At 35.0% G+C, this 15756-nt stretch overlaps 2 protein-coding genes across 3 annotated transcripts in view; one reads left to right on the top strand and one right to left on the bottom strand.

Moving 5' to 3' along the window:
* The window catches only part of LOC136798311 (ectopic P granules protein 5 homolog), a 28867-nt gene extending 15263 nt beyond the window's left edge, over window positions 1-13604 (top strand). Inside the window, exons 14-17 of the mRNA XM_067054898.1 lie at window positions 4560-4700; window positions 5310-5471; window positions 7651-7791; window positions 13207-13604. Coding sequence (XP_066910999.1) covers window positions 4560-4700; window positions 5310-5471; window positions 7651-7791; window positions 13207-13398 — 636 coding nt within the window. The 3' untranslated portion in view covers window positions 13399-13604. The remainder of the gene's footprint in view (window positions 1-4559; window positions 4701-5309; window positions 5472-7650; window positions 7792-13206) is intronic.
* On the bottom strand, window positions 2021-14253 carry LOC136798312 (rhodopsin-like). Of its 2 annotated transcripts, XM_067054899.1 has the most exons (3): window positions 14148-14253; window positions 3059-3393; window positions 2021-2690 (listed from the first exon to the last, which is right to left on the bottom strand). In XM_067054899.1, the coding sequence occupies exons 2-3, from the start codon at window positions 3355-3357 to the stop codon at window positions 2114-2116; spliced, it is 876 nt and encodes a 291-aa protein (XP_066911000.1). In that variant the 5' UTR covers window positions 3358-3393; window positions 14148-14253; the 3' UTR covers window positions 2021-2113. The 2 variants fall into 2 exon arrangements, with proteins under 2 accessions (XP_066911000.1, XP_066911001.1); XM_067054900.1 differs by lacking the exon at window positions 14148-14253 and having other exon boundaries at window positions 3059-4549.
* Window positions 14254-15756: the final 1503 nt, after the last annotated feature.

Here is a 15756-nt window from a genome sequence, read left to right as displayed (position 1 = left end):
CAAGAAGAGGCTCAAGAAAAGAGCCGAATGATAGTACCACACGGAACTAGTATTACACACTCTACGGGCCACATATGTTTATAAAGTACTTTCGAGTAGGATACGAAAGAAGGAGGATTCTGGAAGAAGCCTTCTGGTGATTTAGCCGGATTTAAGATTTTTTAAGGGACCGTCCACATAGTACCTACGCACTAAGGGGGGGGGGAGGAGTCTTCTCAAAAGCGTATGCTTGCGTACAGGGGGAGGGGGGAGGGGGAGGGGTCAAAATAAAATGTACGTACGCAAAGAAAATTTTTTCATAGCCCTTTTTCGCTTGTTTTTTTGTCGACCTTTACGCTTGTTATACGCATCAACGAAAAGAAAAAATTTCTTGATAAACATTGAGTTTCATGTATGAAAAAAGGTCCGAACCAAACGATTTGAATTCGAAATTTCCTTCAACCGAGGGGGGGGGAGGGTGAATGAAAAAGTACGTACTTACCAGTGGGGGTTTAGCCATTTGCGTACACTTGCGTACAGGGGGAGGGGGTACTCGATTTACGACATTTTAGTGCGTACGTACTATGTGGACGGCTTCTAAGGTCTCTGGACGTAAGTTTTTTAAATATACATTTTCTATGAAAAGAAGTCACATTTTGACCGAATTTTCGAATTTAACAACCCTCTAAGTTGAGCCACTCGAATGGAAACTTTCACTTTCATTTTTAGGGCCAAAAGTTTTGGAATTCATTCCGGATGAGTATATAGATATAGTTGATCTTAGTATTTTTAGGGAAAAGATTAAGCAGTGGAGGCCTACATCATGACCGTGCAGAAACTGCCGGACCTATATTGACGGTGTCGGCTTTTTGTAATCACCTTAAGTAGGTGAAGTAGCGTTGACTTTTATTAGGCTTTGTTGCTACCTGTTTGTCAACTTGAAATAAACTATTTATTACATACATTCGATGAGAAATATATGAGCGATTCAAAATCTAATACACTGCAATTGCATGACTGGTTAAAAGGATAATCAGATAGTTTGAGAAGTGGGCCAAAATCTCTATAAAAGTTGGTTTAAAACGTTGGTTTTGAAAATAACAGCTAGGTTTCAAAAAGATTACGATGATATGTTCTTCTAGAGAGCTTAATAACAACCTTTCGTCTTTCCGTGATATCAACAAACAAAACATTATACGAAACAGTAGATTTCTTTTATGAAGCTTGGCTGTTCTTTTTTCTTGTGCTTATCTGGCACCCAGATGGTGAAATTTTCATCTGCACGCTAAAGCTCTGAAGATCGGGAAATTTTCAACATCTGGAAGGTTTACATTACAGAATTTTACGAGACCGCGTCAAGAATTTTGCAGCGGGAGGTCTGGTAACCCAGCTCTCGTTTTCGGGGATTGGCGGGTCCAACCGAAATATTTCTAGGTTTACGGGCAAGGACTGTTGAACCCGACTGAGGATGCGGCACATCAAATGCCGACTATCATTCCTCTCAGATGGGAAATTGGCCCGCTCCCTTTAGAGCTTTAGCGTGGGCGGCTGCAATCCGCCACCGGAATATCAGATAAGTGTAAAGAGCTCTTTCGTCGAGATTGACTTGCATTCATCGAACATATAATATTTCTAAAACATTACACTACATAATAAAAATTTACACTACGTAAACACAAAAAGATTTCTATGTACAATTAGAATTTGCTGCAATTTTCTACTTCTACTGTTCTATAATAATTTTTTCCTATATAAAATTTTCAATTGTATTTAAGATGATACGTTTAACTTTCTTTCTTTTAAGGCAAGGTCAATCTAATTTGTTGTTTTACGGGCCAAGCTTCCTAAAAAAGAGGGTCGGTCGGTCGGAGAAAAAATAAAAATAAAAGTAGAATTTCACTTATAAAATTTCCTTAAAAGGCAGCAAAAACTACTACATTTTGACAAAATCGCAAAATAGAAAATAAAAGACACATAAAGGTCAAATTCCTGGATAAAATGAAAATTGAACATATAATTCTCAAAATCTTGAAAAAGCTATACTAAATTTGTGATCAAAATTAAAATGTACTTCCAATAATAATTTTATTTTGATTTCGATTTTCGGAATTTCAGGGTCGGACGATAGTTGTAACTAGCCTGATGATGAAAATGAAAATTTTACAATACTGTCGCTTTTCATTCTCGATATAGTTCTTTTGGCCACTTCTTGAAAGTCTCTCTTTAAGTACAAAAACAACAGAGTATCAGTGATGATTGTTATCTTGGTAACCATGGATACCACCTCCATATTAAACGGCTCCAAACGTTTGACAGTCAGGCTAAATATAATGCACGCCACCAAGGGTAACCAGGCTATTGTAAATGTTGTCATTGAAGTAATAACAAAAACGCTGATTGATTTGCTGACAGGGTAAATTTTACCTACTTGTTTGACTTCGACAAGAAATTTGATGCTTAGAGTTATAGATGCAATGTAAGGAACAAGAAAACCAAATATGCTACACACTAACAGATAACTGATATTTCCCGCGTTTTCCACTAAGTCGTTCCCACAATGCACTCCACCATCTAATACATATTTCGACCAGCCAAACATTGGAGGGCACGAAAACAAAATGGCTACCAGCCATGTACTTGCTGAAGCAAACTTCAAGACATTGGTACTTAGGACTTGTTCGTATCTCATTGGGTATTTCAATTTGATGAACCTAAAAACAAAGAAGAGTAACCTTCAGCTAGACTGCTTCTCCGAATAAACATCACCATCTGGTTATGATTTTTTATAAGGACTCCCCGCTCGTTTTTTTTATTTTTGAAAATTTTCAGCTATCAAAAACTGAATCGCTCTAAATGCCTGGGTTTAGTATATAATTACTTTATTTTGGGGGTCTTTGAAGGTACAATTTCCGACTCCCGGCAATTAAGGTCACTCCCGTTTATTATATTTGAAAAAAAATCGGACCACCCCCCCCCCCAATTGTGTTAGGACCCCCTACTATTCGGAAGGGGACGTTACTAACATAAAAGAGCAAAGTCTACATAAATATTTACTGAGGGTATAGCAAATGATTTTTACCTTTCGATACTTATTACGAGATGTGTGAAAATAATCTCAAAGCCGGCCACAGCCATGACAAAAGCATCCAGTTGACAAAAATCTTCCGAGAACATCCATTGGGAATTCACCGTATTATAAATGAGCAGCGGTAAATGAAAAAATGTTTGAATTAGATGAACGATTATCAAATTGATCAGTGTGAACCATTGGCGCTTGAATCTCCGTCGACCGCGAACCAAAACGATAAAGGATAGTGTGTTCATAGGTAAGGAGATTGATAAAATGGTGGATATGAAAAAGAGCGACCCAACCTTCATGTTTTATAACTGTATTGTTGGTTATTTTTTGTTCTCCTGAAAAACAAAAATGACAGCACAATTGTTTAGGGTAACTGTATCAGAAAGACGAGATGAAATTTTTTTCAAATTTCAGCTATAGTAGGGGGAAATTAGTTCTTTTTTTTGAGGTCTCGAGATATTGAGCTTCAAAAAGCGCAAAAACTGGACAAAACAGCTGTTTCTGGCTGAAAAACACGGTTTTCAAGGGTTAATATCTCGAGTTAGGTACAGAAATCACCTATAAATGCAATATATCTATAATCTTAATTTTTTGAGAGCTTTCCAAAAATATACAACAGGTCTCCGTTTTCTCAAGCTAAAATTTTCATTAATTTTTGACCCTATGATTTTTGCCTGAGAGCGTCATATTTGTCCGAAAATCACACCAAAGTGTCCGAAAAAAATTGGAACCAAAGTAATTTTGCCTTAGCTTTCCAAAAATGTATAACAAGTGCTTTGACCAAAATAATCGAGCGATTTTACAAAATGCCCTCTACTAATAAATATAGAGAGATTCATTCTTTCTCTTAATTCCTCTAAGATTGTCATTGTCGAGCGCTTAATAACCCTCTATCAAATATGATACGTAACCACGCTAGAGCACTGATCGTTTGTTTTACCTCATGATTTCAACTTTCGACTACACTAATCTTTAAGGAAAAACTTAGTCGAGTGAAACATTTTGGTCGGCGTAATTGTTGAAGTTGACCAGAAAGGTTTCTGTCGGCGCGAAAACTTCACGCCTTGCACGCCTACAAATTTCGACACTTTTAACCGACTAAGTTTTCCCCCTTTTAAGTTTAACTATTTGAAATAGTTATATTCAAGCCAGTTTTTTGTTGTGAACTTAGCCGAATGTTCAACCTTTAGTCTCGTGGTTGCTTTTTATGTATAAGTGAGCAAATGATGCGAAACTTACATTTCATACAGACTTTTTATTTAGTACATCCTTTTTAGTAACGACAATAGAACTAGGTAGAACAATAGAAACTTTTCCCAATCATAGCATACTCCAGAACAAAAGAAACTCCATACCTTCTTTTCCTTGATAAAAGTTGAAGAATTCTTTCCTGTTACTGTATTGTTTGCCTCCTGAAATCACTTTTGAAGAACAGAGGAATCAGCATCCTTTGTTCAGGTTCATTGTGTATGAAACTTATTTTTTATTATTTCTATTGCAGATTGCATTTTTGAACAGAAGTTTGAAAACGCTTTATTCGAAGAATGGCAAGGACTTTTTGGACACTATCTGCACCAAACATTCGTTTGTGGTCACTTCTCTATTGAAATACGTTGACCAAGAGATTGAACACATGCGAGATGTAAGTCAAACCAGAATAGTGAATACTTTTTTAAAGTAAATGTTTATGTCATAGCTCCGATGGAATCCCCAACTTGCTCGAACTCTCGTTCCGTTTGGAAAAAACTCTTCAGAAACCCAACTGGAAGAATTTCCACCCCATTCGTATTTATTAGCTCCTCCTTTGATCTTCTGTTCACTGAGACAGGTCAATGTATTGGGTTTCGTCATGACTCCAGCCTCTCTCCCTCCTGTTGGGGTCACATAAAAGACTAGACTTTTTTGAAAGTTTTTCTTGAAAAACCCTCGTTTATTTATTTAAAAATTTGACCGAGAGCAACTTTTTGCACTGATGAGGGGCTATTATATTTCTAAAACGTTTCAAATTTGAAAAAGCATTGATTAACTAAAAGCCTCTTTTAAAAGCAGAGTACATACTGAAATACGTTTTCTTAAGAACTGAGATTTTGACCGAAATCTGTAGTCCATACGCTTATAGTGTGCGGCAATTATTGCTTGGATTTCAACAAAATCAATTACAGCAAAACAAGACAAAAACAAAGAACAATATGACCCGGGACATCCAATATTATACTCGAACACACTCTTATCTACATACTCTCATTTTTAGGTGATGGTTTATATCTTTGAATTATTGCCCTTATCTCACTGGTGTCCGACAATACACGACTTGGAGAAAATTCGGACATGGTTACTTCATAAAGCGGTCACTTCCGAAGAAAACCAGACGGCCCGTATTTTGTTGTCAAATTTAAATTACCAGTTGACAGAGGTATGTCGTTCGTTTGTCCGGTCGCTCCCTTGCTGTCTTACTCCTTCAATTATGCATTCCTTCGTTCCTTTGTTCCTTAGCGAGTACATCTAACCTTTTAAGCAGGCACGACGCAACGGGTACGGCAGGTACGGCGGCTGCCGTACCAGATTTTCACAAAAATACCCGAAGTTTTCCTCTTCGTCGGTAAAATCGCTATAAAATAGCTTAAATTTCCTCATTCGCCGTACCAGATATAAAAAGCTTCCGTCGTGCCTGTTAAGGATCGAACAAGTACACTAATCGATTTTTTAAAAACTGCAATTTTAATCTGCGAAACTAAAGCCCTGATTTTCTGTCGTCCCATGTAATTCAAGATAAAGATAAATGAGAAACTAATCGTCTTCGCCGCAAAAAACACAAAAGAAACACTTTTGTAAAACTATTGTAACTATTGGAAAGTAAATTGTTATTCCTCTTATAATCGCACGATGGGTTATTTTTTCTTATTTGGCACGCCCTCAGAGAGAGCAATTAATCGTTAATCACACTCTTCAAAGCGGCGCCAATGTTTACAAAATTGATTTTAATGTTTTTTCTTACATTTTTTTTGCATCGAACGTTTTAATTGCATTCGAAATTTATTTTGTGAGAAAGAAAATCAATAAACAACAATAAAAGAAAGACACAGAGAGAAGAGAAAAATATAAAACCTTCAGTGTAATTTCTTTAATTTACTTTCCTAACTGGGAAAAAGTAGTGAAAGCCATTGAGCGATTAGCTCGTAATCACATAATAACTCGTGCAATTCGAAAATTACACACGTGACTTTTTTGTTTCGAATTTTCCTCGTCCTTTCGGACTCGGAAAATTAATAACAAACAAATTACTTGTGCAATTATTCTCGAATTGCACTCGTTATCATGTGATTACATATACTAATCGTCAGCCGTGCAAAATTACTAGAATCTGATTGGTTTAGAGGAGTGCAATTAATCGTTAATTGCACTATTACCACTTTTTGCACTCTTCGGCGGGGGGACACTTTTGTCCCCTTATTCTTTTCTCTCCCAAGTCCTGTGTCAGAGACTTTTTTTTACTATATAATAAAAAACAAAGACATTTTTTTTCTTCAATATAAAAAAGAATAAAGAAATTTTACGTTACAATAGCTTCTTTTAATTGAAAACAAAGAAAAATTACACTGCAATGTTTTCTTTTTAAACAAAAGAAAAAAAGGAGGTTTTCGAATGTTTACTGACGATTACCTCGGAATCGTATGTTTTGTCGTGCAATTAACGATTAATCACTCGTAACAAAGGAGAAAATACCGTAATTTGCACTCGTCCTTCGGACTCGTGCAAATTACTATTTTCTCCTTTGTTACTCGTGATTAATCGTTAATTGCACTCCAAACCATACGATTACTAGTACTAATTTGTTTTCGGATCCCTGCGTGGTTGATGGTAATCTTTTTTTCACTTACAGATCACCTTTCTCCTGCTGCTGACAAAGTAACATTTTGGACTGTTTTTTCATTAGGTTGATGGAAGTCTAGAAATCAGCAAATATAATAATATAAATACCAAAGATTAAGTACCAGACTTCTACGGCATTTTATTAGTGGTTTGTCTTGTACTCCTGTAGTAGACTAACATAACTTGTAACATATTTCAAAGGGGATTTAAAGTTTATATAAACGGACGATGTTTCTTTTGGTTTTCTAAATTTCCAAAAGTATTTTCTACTTAGCGTGCTCAAATGCTTTTAACTGAAAAATCTGATTTTTAAGAAAAATTCCATTATAGTTTGCAGAGGAATTTCCTACCCTCCCTTCTTTAGCGAGTTTATGTATTATAGATAAATCGAGGGGGACAGTATAAAGCAAAGTTGATATTTCTCCAGAATCACCATCCAATTTGCTCGACGACGGTAAAAACTCCAAAATACCGTCGTCTGTTTAGGTGAACAAAGGCGATATAGAGCCGTACATCAACTATAGACATTGTTTTGTATCGATTTCACTTACCGTCGCACTCGATATCCCCAGATACATAAACTCTGTTTTGTTTTTTTAGGAGGGGGCTACATTCCCTTCCCCCCATTTTGAGAATTTTTTTGTACATTATGCTTTGTCATCATCAGAAGCGCGCCTCCTTGCAATATCATTAAAAAAATTGATTTTAACTCATTTTTTCAGATGGAAGACAAGCTTTTCTTACCACGCTGTTACCACCACCTCATTGCAATCATGATTGTCGAAGGGTACGGTGTCTCGTTCCCAGACTATCCTGGTGGTATCCAAAAGCTGGGTAACAAAGATGCTGGTTTCATATCACAGGTAGGATGAATAATAATTAAGGTCCATTGGCTTTGAGAGGCCCCCCCAGTCACCTTTCAAATCACGTATTGAATCACGCAAGAAAAAATTCCAAATCACGTTATCACGATTTAAATTTCCATTCTATCACGATGACGTTGATCATGTTGGTGATCACGATCACGCAATCACGCACTTTAAAATCTTAAAACACGAAACAACAACTTGAAAAACGCCAATCACGCCATCACGAAAACCGCTGGGGGGCGTCTTTTAAACGTGCACCCTTTTTTTTGCTTACCACGTGGAGACTGAATCAGCATTTATTACTAACTCTCTTTAGAGTGGTTCAACACGTAGTAGCAAAAAAGTGCACATTCAAAGCTAGACGATCCAATCGTCTATACAAGATCACTAAAAAAGGGAATAGTTTAGGAGGTGGGATAAAATTTAAAAATGGTGGTTAGCCAGGGGCGGAGTAAGCATTGGCGGAGGTGTTTACAGTGTAGACGATACCAATAAACCTTTTCATAAATTACGTCACAAACATCATTTGCCTCTTTTTGAAATTATTGCCATGGTGATTAACTCCCAGCGGATTTTATTGCAACTACTTTCTATTCATAAAAAATCATTTGATGTCTCAAGGGATATGATCACCATGGAAATCGTTTGAATACGAGGCAAGTGATGTTGGTGACGTAATTTATGAAAAGGTCTATTTGGCGCAAAAGAAAATAACTGAAAAAAGCCGTGGATTTGCCTTTGCGTATTATCGACGATTTGGTTCGACCATTTTCAAAACATTCGAAAACACAAAAAGTGACAGACAAAAATCTTATTTTTCGACACTGGCTACAATTTTAGGTAGTTTTTTGTAATTCAAATTTAGAATGTAAGTTTTGCAGTTTAATATTTGTAACACGAAGAAAGCAATACAGAGCTGTTAATGAAGGCCAAAAACTACCTTTCCAAAAGAAAAAGTTTAACAACTGAACCCAGAACTAGCTAATCAATCCAAAGAAAAATATATAAGACAAAATCAATAGTAAAGATCATCGATGGAAATAGTTAAAAACAAATGCTCGAATACTACCACTATCCAAGCCTAGTGTAAAAACTGCCACTTAGTACACATCCATCGACCCAATTATGCCACACACCTAAATGACCATTTCCATCCGACATACACATGAAAAGACAAATCCAATAAAATGACAAATCCGGTACCAATATTGTCAGGGTACATTATTTAAGAAAGAATCTAACAGGTTTGTTGTTACATTTTTTTCTTCCCACACCTTTACTCTTACTTTAACACTAAAGATACCACGCTCGCTGTACTTTTAGCATCATTGATACACTTTCCTTCTGGTAAAACAGCTTTTTAACATTAAGTGTGTTTTTTTTTGCAATGTTCTGCTTTTTGTGTTTCATTTTTGAGATGAAAAATTCTACATTTTACAGTAGTAAACTTTATGAACTTTTATTTTTTTTATATTACATGTACAAGGTGTAGAATATAGGCACGTGAAAGCATCTTTTACACGCTTTTTATAAGAATATACTTTATAAGAATCTTCATGATGAAATTGGCCAAAAAATTAAGAATATGCTAAGAATATCACCATCATAAAATTAAAAAACACCATTCTTATAAAAAATCGTGTGTAGTTTTTTAGGTTTTGTTTATATGGAAGATGATAAATTTGAAGGCAGACTAGCTTGCAGCTAGAGAAGACTTCTATTCCAATTCAAAAAATTAGTAAGACAAGAATTTTTTCAATTGTCCACCACATTTACAAAATTAATTCATTCTTAAAACATACATAACCTGAGAACAACCTAAGAACATCCCTAAAATCATTACATTACTTTTAATTTTTAATTTTTTCCAGTTGAAAATCTCAAAAACCCTACTCTCTCCAGTGGCACCTTAAACTCCTAAAAGCTAAAAGTTAGAATTTTTAACACCAGTTAGAGATTCTCTTCACAGAAACTTAGGGTGATAAAATAGATAGAAAAACATGAAAAATGGTAAAGAGGATATTTTCAGGAAAAATCAGAAAGAGTAGTTTTATGTATATTTGATAGACTCAAAAATGTATATAACATTCTCAAAAAATAGAACACATCCTGGAAATTTCAAGAAGAGTGTGAAACATACCTGATTAAAATGGAATATTGAGGGGAGAATGTCAGTCAGTTGTTAATCATTTCATATTCAAAAAAAATATTTTCCAAAAAGCAAATCTTGAGGAACCCTATTCCTGACAAACTAAAGACTTATAAATGCTACACCCAAACTTCGCCATGCATAATAAGTATAAACAATTCTTCTCCACCATAAACACACGAGAAAATAAATCTCATAAAAACAATCTGAGTGAAATTTCATCAGCCATCTTGTTTGGCTTTTTTGGTTTGCACTCAGTTCGAACAAAAAACGCAAGCTCTTCTCTGTGGAAAATCTCAAAAAGCCGCCGACCTGTCTCAGAGGTCGGTCAGGCAAAGATTTTTATATTGAGGTGCGCCAAATTGGTATCGTCCATTTGTTCCAAACTCTGCCGCCACTCTTTTTCCTGTAAACCGCCCTGACGCCCTGACTCTGTGCATATATTTTATAGTTTACTGACAGACGATAGCATCGTCTAATTCAAAACGAATGGACTTTATTTTCCTCCAATAGACATGTATTTTTTCCTTTCAAGTACTCACCATAGGGTTGCTCTGGTATTCAAGCCCTACATGAAATTTTCACTACGCTTCCCTTTATAAAGGGACTGCAAAGTGGTACTCTTTTGGACCAATCAGATTTTGAGTATTTCATTTTTTAAATAGTATGAAACAGTAAAGTGATTTCTTCACCTGTCAAATCTTCAAGGAAAGACGGTGTTACAATAGGAAGGTAGCTTTGGGTTCATTGACCTTCTAAAAGCTCACTTTTTCTTAGTTTTTTTTCTTAACTTTCGTAACAAAATAGTTTGCAGTAGTCACTGATCTTCCTCTGGTAAACCCATCTGGAATCATCAAATAATTTTCTCAGTACCAAGCACTAGTGTACACGCTTTTTTTATAAGAATATACTTTATAAGAATGTTCATAATGAAATTGGCCAAAAAATTAAGAATATGCTAAGAATATCACCATCATGTGGAATTTGGCAACTGAAGCTAAAGAATGCCATCTTTAGAGCATTTTCAAATACTTCCACAAAAATGTCATTTTATGCTTTAGACGTATGTATTAAATATTAAATCTAGCTTGAAATTAGGAATATTTTAGGATGATTTTCCCCAAAAAAGTTAAGAATATCCATTATGGAATGAAAAAACACCATTCTTATAAAAAATCGTGTAATGTAAAAAGTTATATCAAAGTCAAGATCAGACGAAAGGATCTTCATAAAATTGAAAAATTCAAGATTAATAGTAGAGAGAGGAAACGAATGAGAAGAGAAAATTTAATGAGGAGGAAACGGTGAAAATTTCTCAGAAGCCTTGACTTAAGGCCGACCCACTCGGCATTTTATGGTCGGCGAACAAGGCGCACAGCTCGGGCGCTTTGGTCGCTAAACGCTTTTCCCATTCCACTGATCCAAAATAAAGGGAAGATATGCTGCACATTTTTTCTTTTTTCTATTGTTGATGTATTTTTGCACACGGTACAAGAAAGATAAATGTCTCTTCTGATTGGCTATTTAAAAAAGAACAATAGGGAAGCCGCACAGCCTAGCGAAAAAAGTTGAAAAGTTTCAACTCTTGTTGCGCTCAAAGCGAACGCCTTTGAAGGCTTGAATTATGTAATTTATGTAATAATTAAGACGCGCGCCTTGTTCGCCGACCATAAAATCCCGGGGGGGGGGGGCAGTCAGGCAAATTGACCGACGGGTATGTGCGGTGGTTAAGGGTATATTTTTCAAAATATCAGAAATGCACTGTAAGGGTGGACTTTTGATAAATGCACTGTAAGGGTGGAAATTTCAGCAAATCTGGGAAAAATTGCAAATTTTTGCTCGAAAGTGTTGATTTTTTTTTCTCTAAATAAAAGAGTTTAAAATTTGAAAAAATGCACTGTAAGGGTATGAATTTCACCGATTTTTTTCTGCACTGTAAGGGTGCGATTCTAAAAGCCATTTTTTTCGCCGCACATACCGTCCGCACATACCCCCCCCCCCGGGCATAAAATGCTGAGAGGCCAATTTTTACCTTCAGTTTGATTCGTTCAATTATTAGAAATAATGTTCGTGATATCCACAGTGTGGTATTGTGCAACAGCGGTTCAAAAAGACCTTTTTTGCCTTTTATGGCAAACAGCAAGTATATTGACGTCATGATTATCGAGTTTATTCGACGTCTAATGCTTTCAAAGAAAAAAGTAGTCTAGCATGCTAATCGTAACTGAAGCACGTACACGTTTTTTATAAGAACATCCAACATTTTTGAAGCCTTCGGATGTTCTTAACTTTTTGAGTTTTAAGCCTAAAAATGTTCTTAACATGTTCTTATTTTCACCATTTTGTGAGTATTTTTGCCCATTTTCCTTAGAAATTGGGTGTTTTAGGGTCTGCGAAGCCTTAAATGTTCTTAACTTGTTCTTAACATTTTTGCCATCGAAGCCTTTACGTTCTTATAAAAAAAACGTGTATGATAGAAACTAAAATTATCCTGCAAAAATTATGGTATAAATACTATACACTTATATTTTTACTGTATTTCACGAATTATAAAAAACAACTCCAGACCAAAAAAAGGGTAAAAATCAAAACAACGTCATTTCGGTTCTTTCCATCTACAATAAAGGTCAACTTCTTCAATTTTAGATCAAAATTCATGTGTAATAAGACAGTTAAAGCGTAGTATACGGTCATTCCAGTTAAAAAACTTATTTCCCATTGTTGAAACCACTTTCTTGTTATTTTTATTGTCAACGGAAATAACTATGGTCTTTGTTGGCTCCTGTTATCGCACTTTTCTGATCCTTACTTACTTAATGATAATCTTCCACTTTTCCTATACATCACACAGTAAGACCCATAGACTCAAAAATAAATAAAGTAGACCTCAAAACGTTAAAAGTTAGACCGGTTTACCACAAGATTTATTTTCTCTCTCTCTAGACCCATAAAAGCAAAAGTTCCTCTTTTCCTCATTTTAAAAGAGCAGGGGACCCGATTCCATAATTGTAGATTTTTGGAATAAATTGTAATTGTAGATTGGTAGAATAATTGTAATTGTAGATTTGTAACGGCAAATTATCGTCGTTAAAAGTAGCTTGCGGGGACATCGATTGTGTCATTATATCGATTTTTATAGTCGATTGATTGAAGATCATCGATATTAAAAACTAAATTTATGGACTCCAAATTGCTTTTTAGGCTTGCGGTCATTATATTTTGAAATCACAGATTCATTTTTTTTTTTATTATTTCCATAGGTCAGCAAATATGCAGTTTCATCTTTCACAAAACTTATGCAATCCAAAACACATGCCGAATATTTAGCATGGGGATGGGATGTTTTATTGAAGTTGAAATTACATGAAAGCGAGGTTACTGGCCTCGATTTGGAACAGAATCTCGAAGATTTTTTGAAAGCTGTGTCAAGTCAAAGTAAGTTTATTTTCTAGTTCCAAGGTATTAAGTACAAACCTCAAAAAATTCTTCGATCACAAAACAGGCTTCATAATGACTTGGACTGGTGTTAAATCTCGTAATTCCGTTCGTATAAATTTTATCGAAAATCAATTTTTTCCGTGAAAATTCGGATGTAAAGTAAAAGTGTTGATAATTTTCGCTCACTCTTGAACTACTCCCAGGACAACTGCCCCCCAGACAATTACCCCCTCCCTCGATAAAAAGATCCCCAAACAATTACCTATCGAGACGATTCTTGATCGTTATAGTTAGTCTTTTTGACTTGTTATTCTTGAAAACTGCATTTAAGAATGCTGTATGAAAGTGTAATAAAGAATGCTGTTAAAGGTTTTGTTTTCGACAAGATTAGAAAAAGGTTTCGATTACAAATTTGCTCGAAATCAACTTTGCTATTTTTTTGTTTACAAAAGCAATAGAAAGTGAGGTCACATCTCGAAACAACTTTCAATCTTTTACTTGTCTGCAAGATATCGTTGCGTAAAACAGTAGCTTTAATTTATCTGACTCAGTATGAAGACACTGCCTAAAATAAGCTCCTTTTATTCCCGTAGAAACCCTTTTAATAGCATGATTTTTCCAAAAGACATATTTCATTCGAACCTCTCATTTACAGGAGAAAATATTCTGCATCATACACGCTCTGTAAAAAAAACATGTATGACCAAAATATAATTTTCGTTTTAAAGAGCTAACTCAAAAAATATGTAATGAATTTTCTTACCGGGGAGTCAACAAAAATCTTCGTTTGTTGGCTTCTTGAGATCGAATAAATTCTTGAACGACCCTGTAAATACTTTTATTAGTTAGAAGATAGTAAACTAGCTTAAATGTTGAGTTATAATCGTTTGAATTTGGTTGAGTAGGTTTGGAGTTTATATAGCTTTCAAAGCCAAAATTCACTTTTTTAAATGTGCAAAAACACGTCAAAAAAGAGGAATTAAATGTCGATAACAGACACACAATTTGACACATTTAACGAGTTTTACGACCTAAATAATCATTTAAATGCTTTAAAAAGTAATATTTGCTCAAAATAGCATATTTTTTTGACAAATTTGACAATACTTAAGATAAGGTCACTCCTATTCACTCCTATCCCCCCCCCCTTCTGGCGTATTTTTCCACTTTTCGAAAAGTGAATTTTAACTTTGAATACTGTAGCTATGACTCTAAAACGACATTGTCCCCTAAAAATTATACCTCAACATTTAACTTAGACTATCTTCTGACTAATAAAAGTATTTTCAGGGTCGACCGAATTTATTCGATCTCAAGAAGCCAACACACGTCCGAAGTCTTTTTTGGACCACCCGGTGTAAAAAAGTGTATAGCGAAACAAATAATAAATAATAAACCAGCTGCGCTGGAAGGTCCGCCCAAAGAGGATAAGATGGATCAATAGATAAGTAATAGGTACCGAGTACAATATGTGATATATTGAATTCAGATTTTTCGTCATATTTTCCGAGCCTTTAGGCGAGTCAAGATCACAACATTCTTTTCATAAATTCTTTTGATAACCTGTTGTGTATTATGAATGAAAAGAAATTATTATTTTCAAATTAAGGATAATGCTAAGAATATCACCATCATGGAATTTTGCTACTCAAGCTAAGAATGCCATTTTTAGCGCATTTTCAATCAAACTGTATTACCCCAGAACAGGCTCACTTCTTTTCCTTTCCCAAAGATGCCCTTTTATGCTTGAGGACGTATGACTAAATGTACATCTAGTCTGAATTACTAGGATCCTAACCTAAGAATCCTGTTAGATATTTTAAGATGATTTTCCCAAAAAAGTTAAGAATATCCATGATGAAATGGATTTACACCATTCTTATAAAAAAACACCTGTCCACCTGATATCTGCCGTGATCTGACAAAAGGAAGTAATTGCATTTTTCTTATTTTGAGATAATTGCATAAACGAGTTGACCTTATTCAAGATTAATGGTATCGTTTTCAGATCAAAACTTTTGCTGATTGTGTAAGACCAAACCCTAGAATAGTATAATATTTAAAAGGAAGGAGTTAAAAGGAGTTTAACATCTTGATTTTGGAAAAATCTTCACACAAGTTTTACTTTACTCAAGCTCTTTCAAGCTGAAATTTTTAAAGTTAATACCTTTTGTCAGAAAATAAAATGAAACTTTAGTCCAAAAAAAATTGATAAAAATAAGTCTTTTACTCGATATCAACTACTGGAAAACACAAGCTAGACTCTTAGGAGTTGATTTAATTGCAAAAATATGAATTTTCAGATCACGGCAGATATGTGGTCCGATTTTATTTTTTTTTTGGAAAATTCATTGCTATCGAATTGATTGAAA

Source organism: Clytia hemisphaerica, unplaced genomic scaffold (assembly GCF_902728285.1).
Source record: "Clytia hemisphaerica strain Z4C2 unplaced genomic scaffold, Clytia hemisphaerica genome assembly, whole genome shotgun sequence".
Classification (NCBI taxonomy): domain Eukaryota; kingdom Metazoa; phylum Cnidaria; class Hydrozoa; order Leptothecata; family Clytiidae; genus Clytia; species Clytia hemisphaerica.
This window is presented reverse-complemented; position numbering and strand designations above follow the sequence as displayed.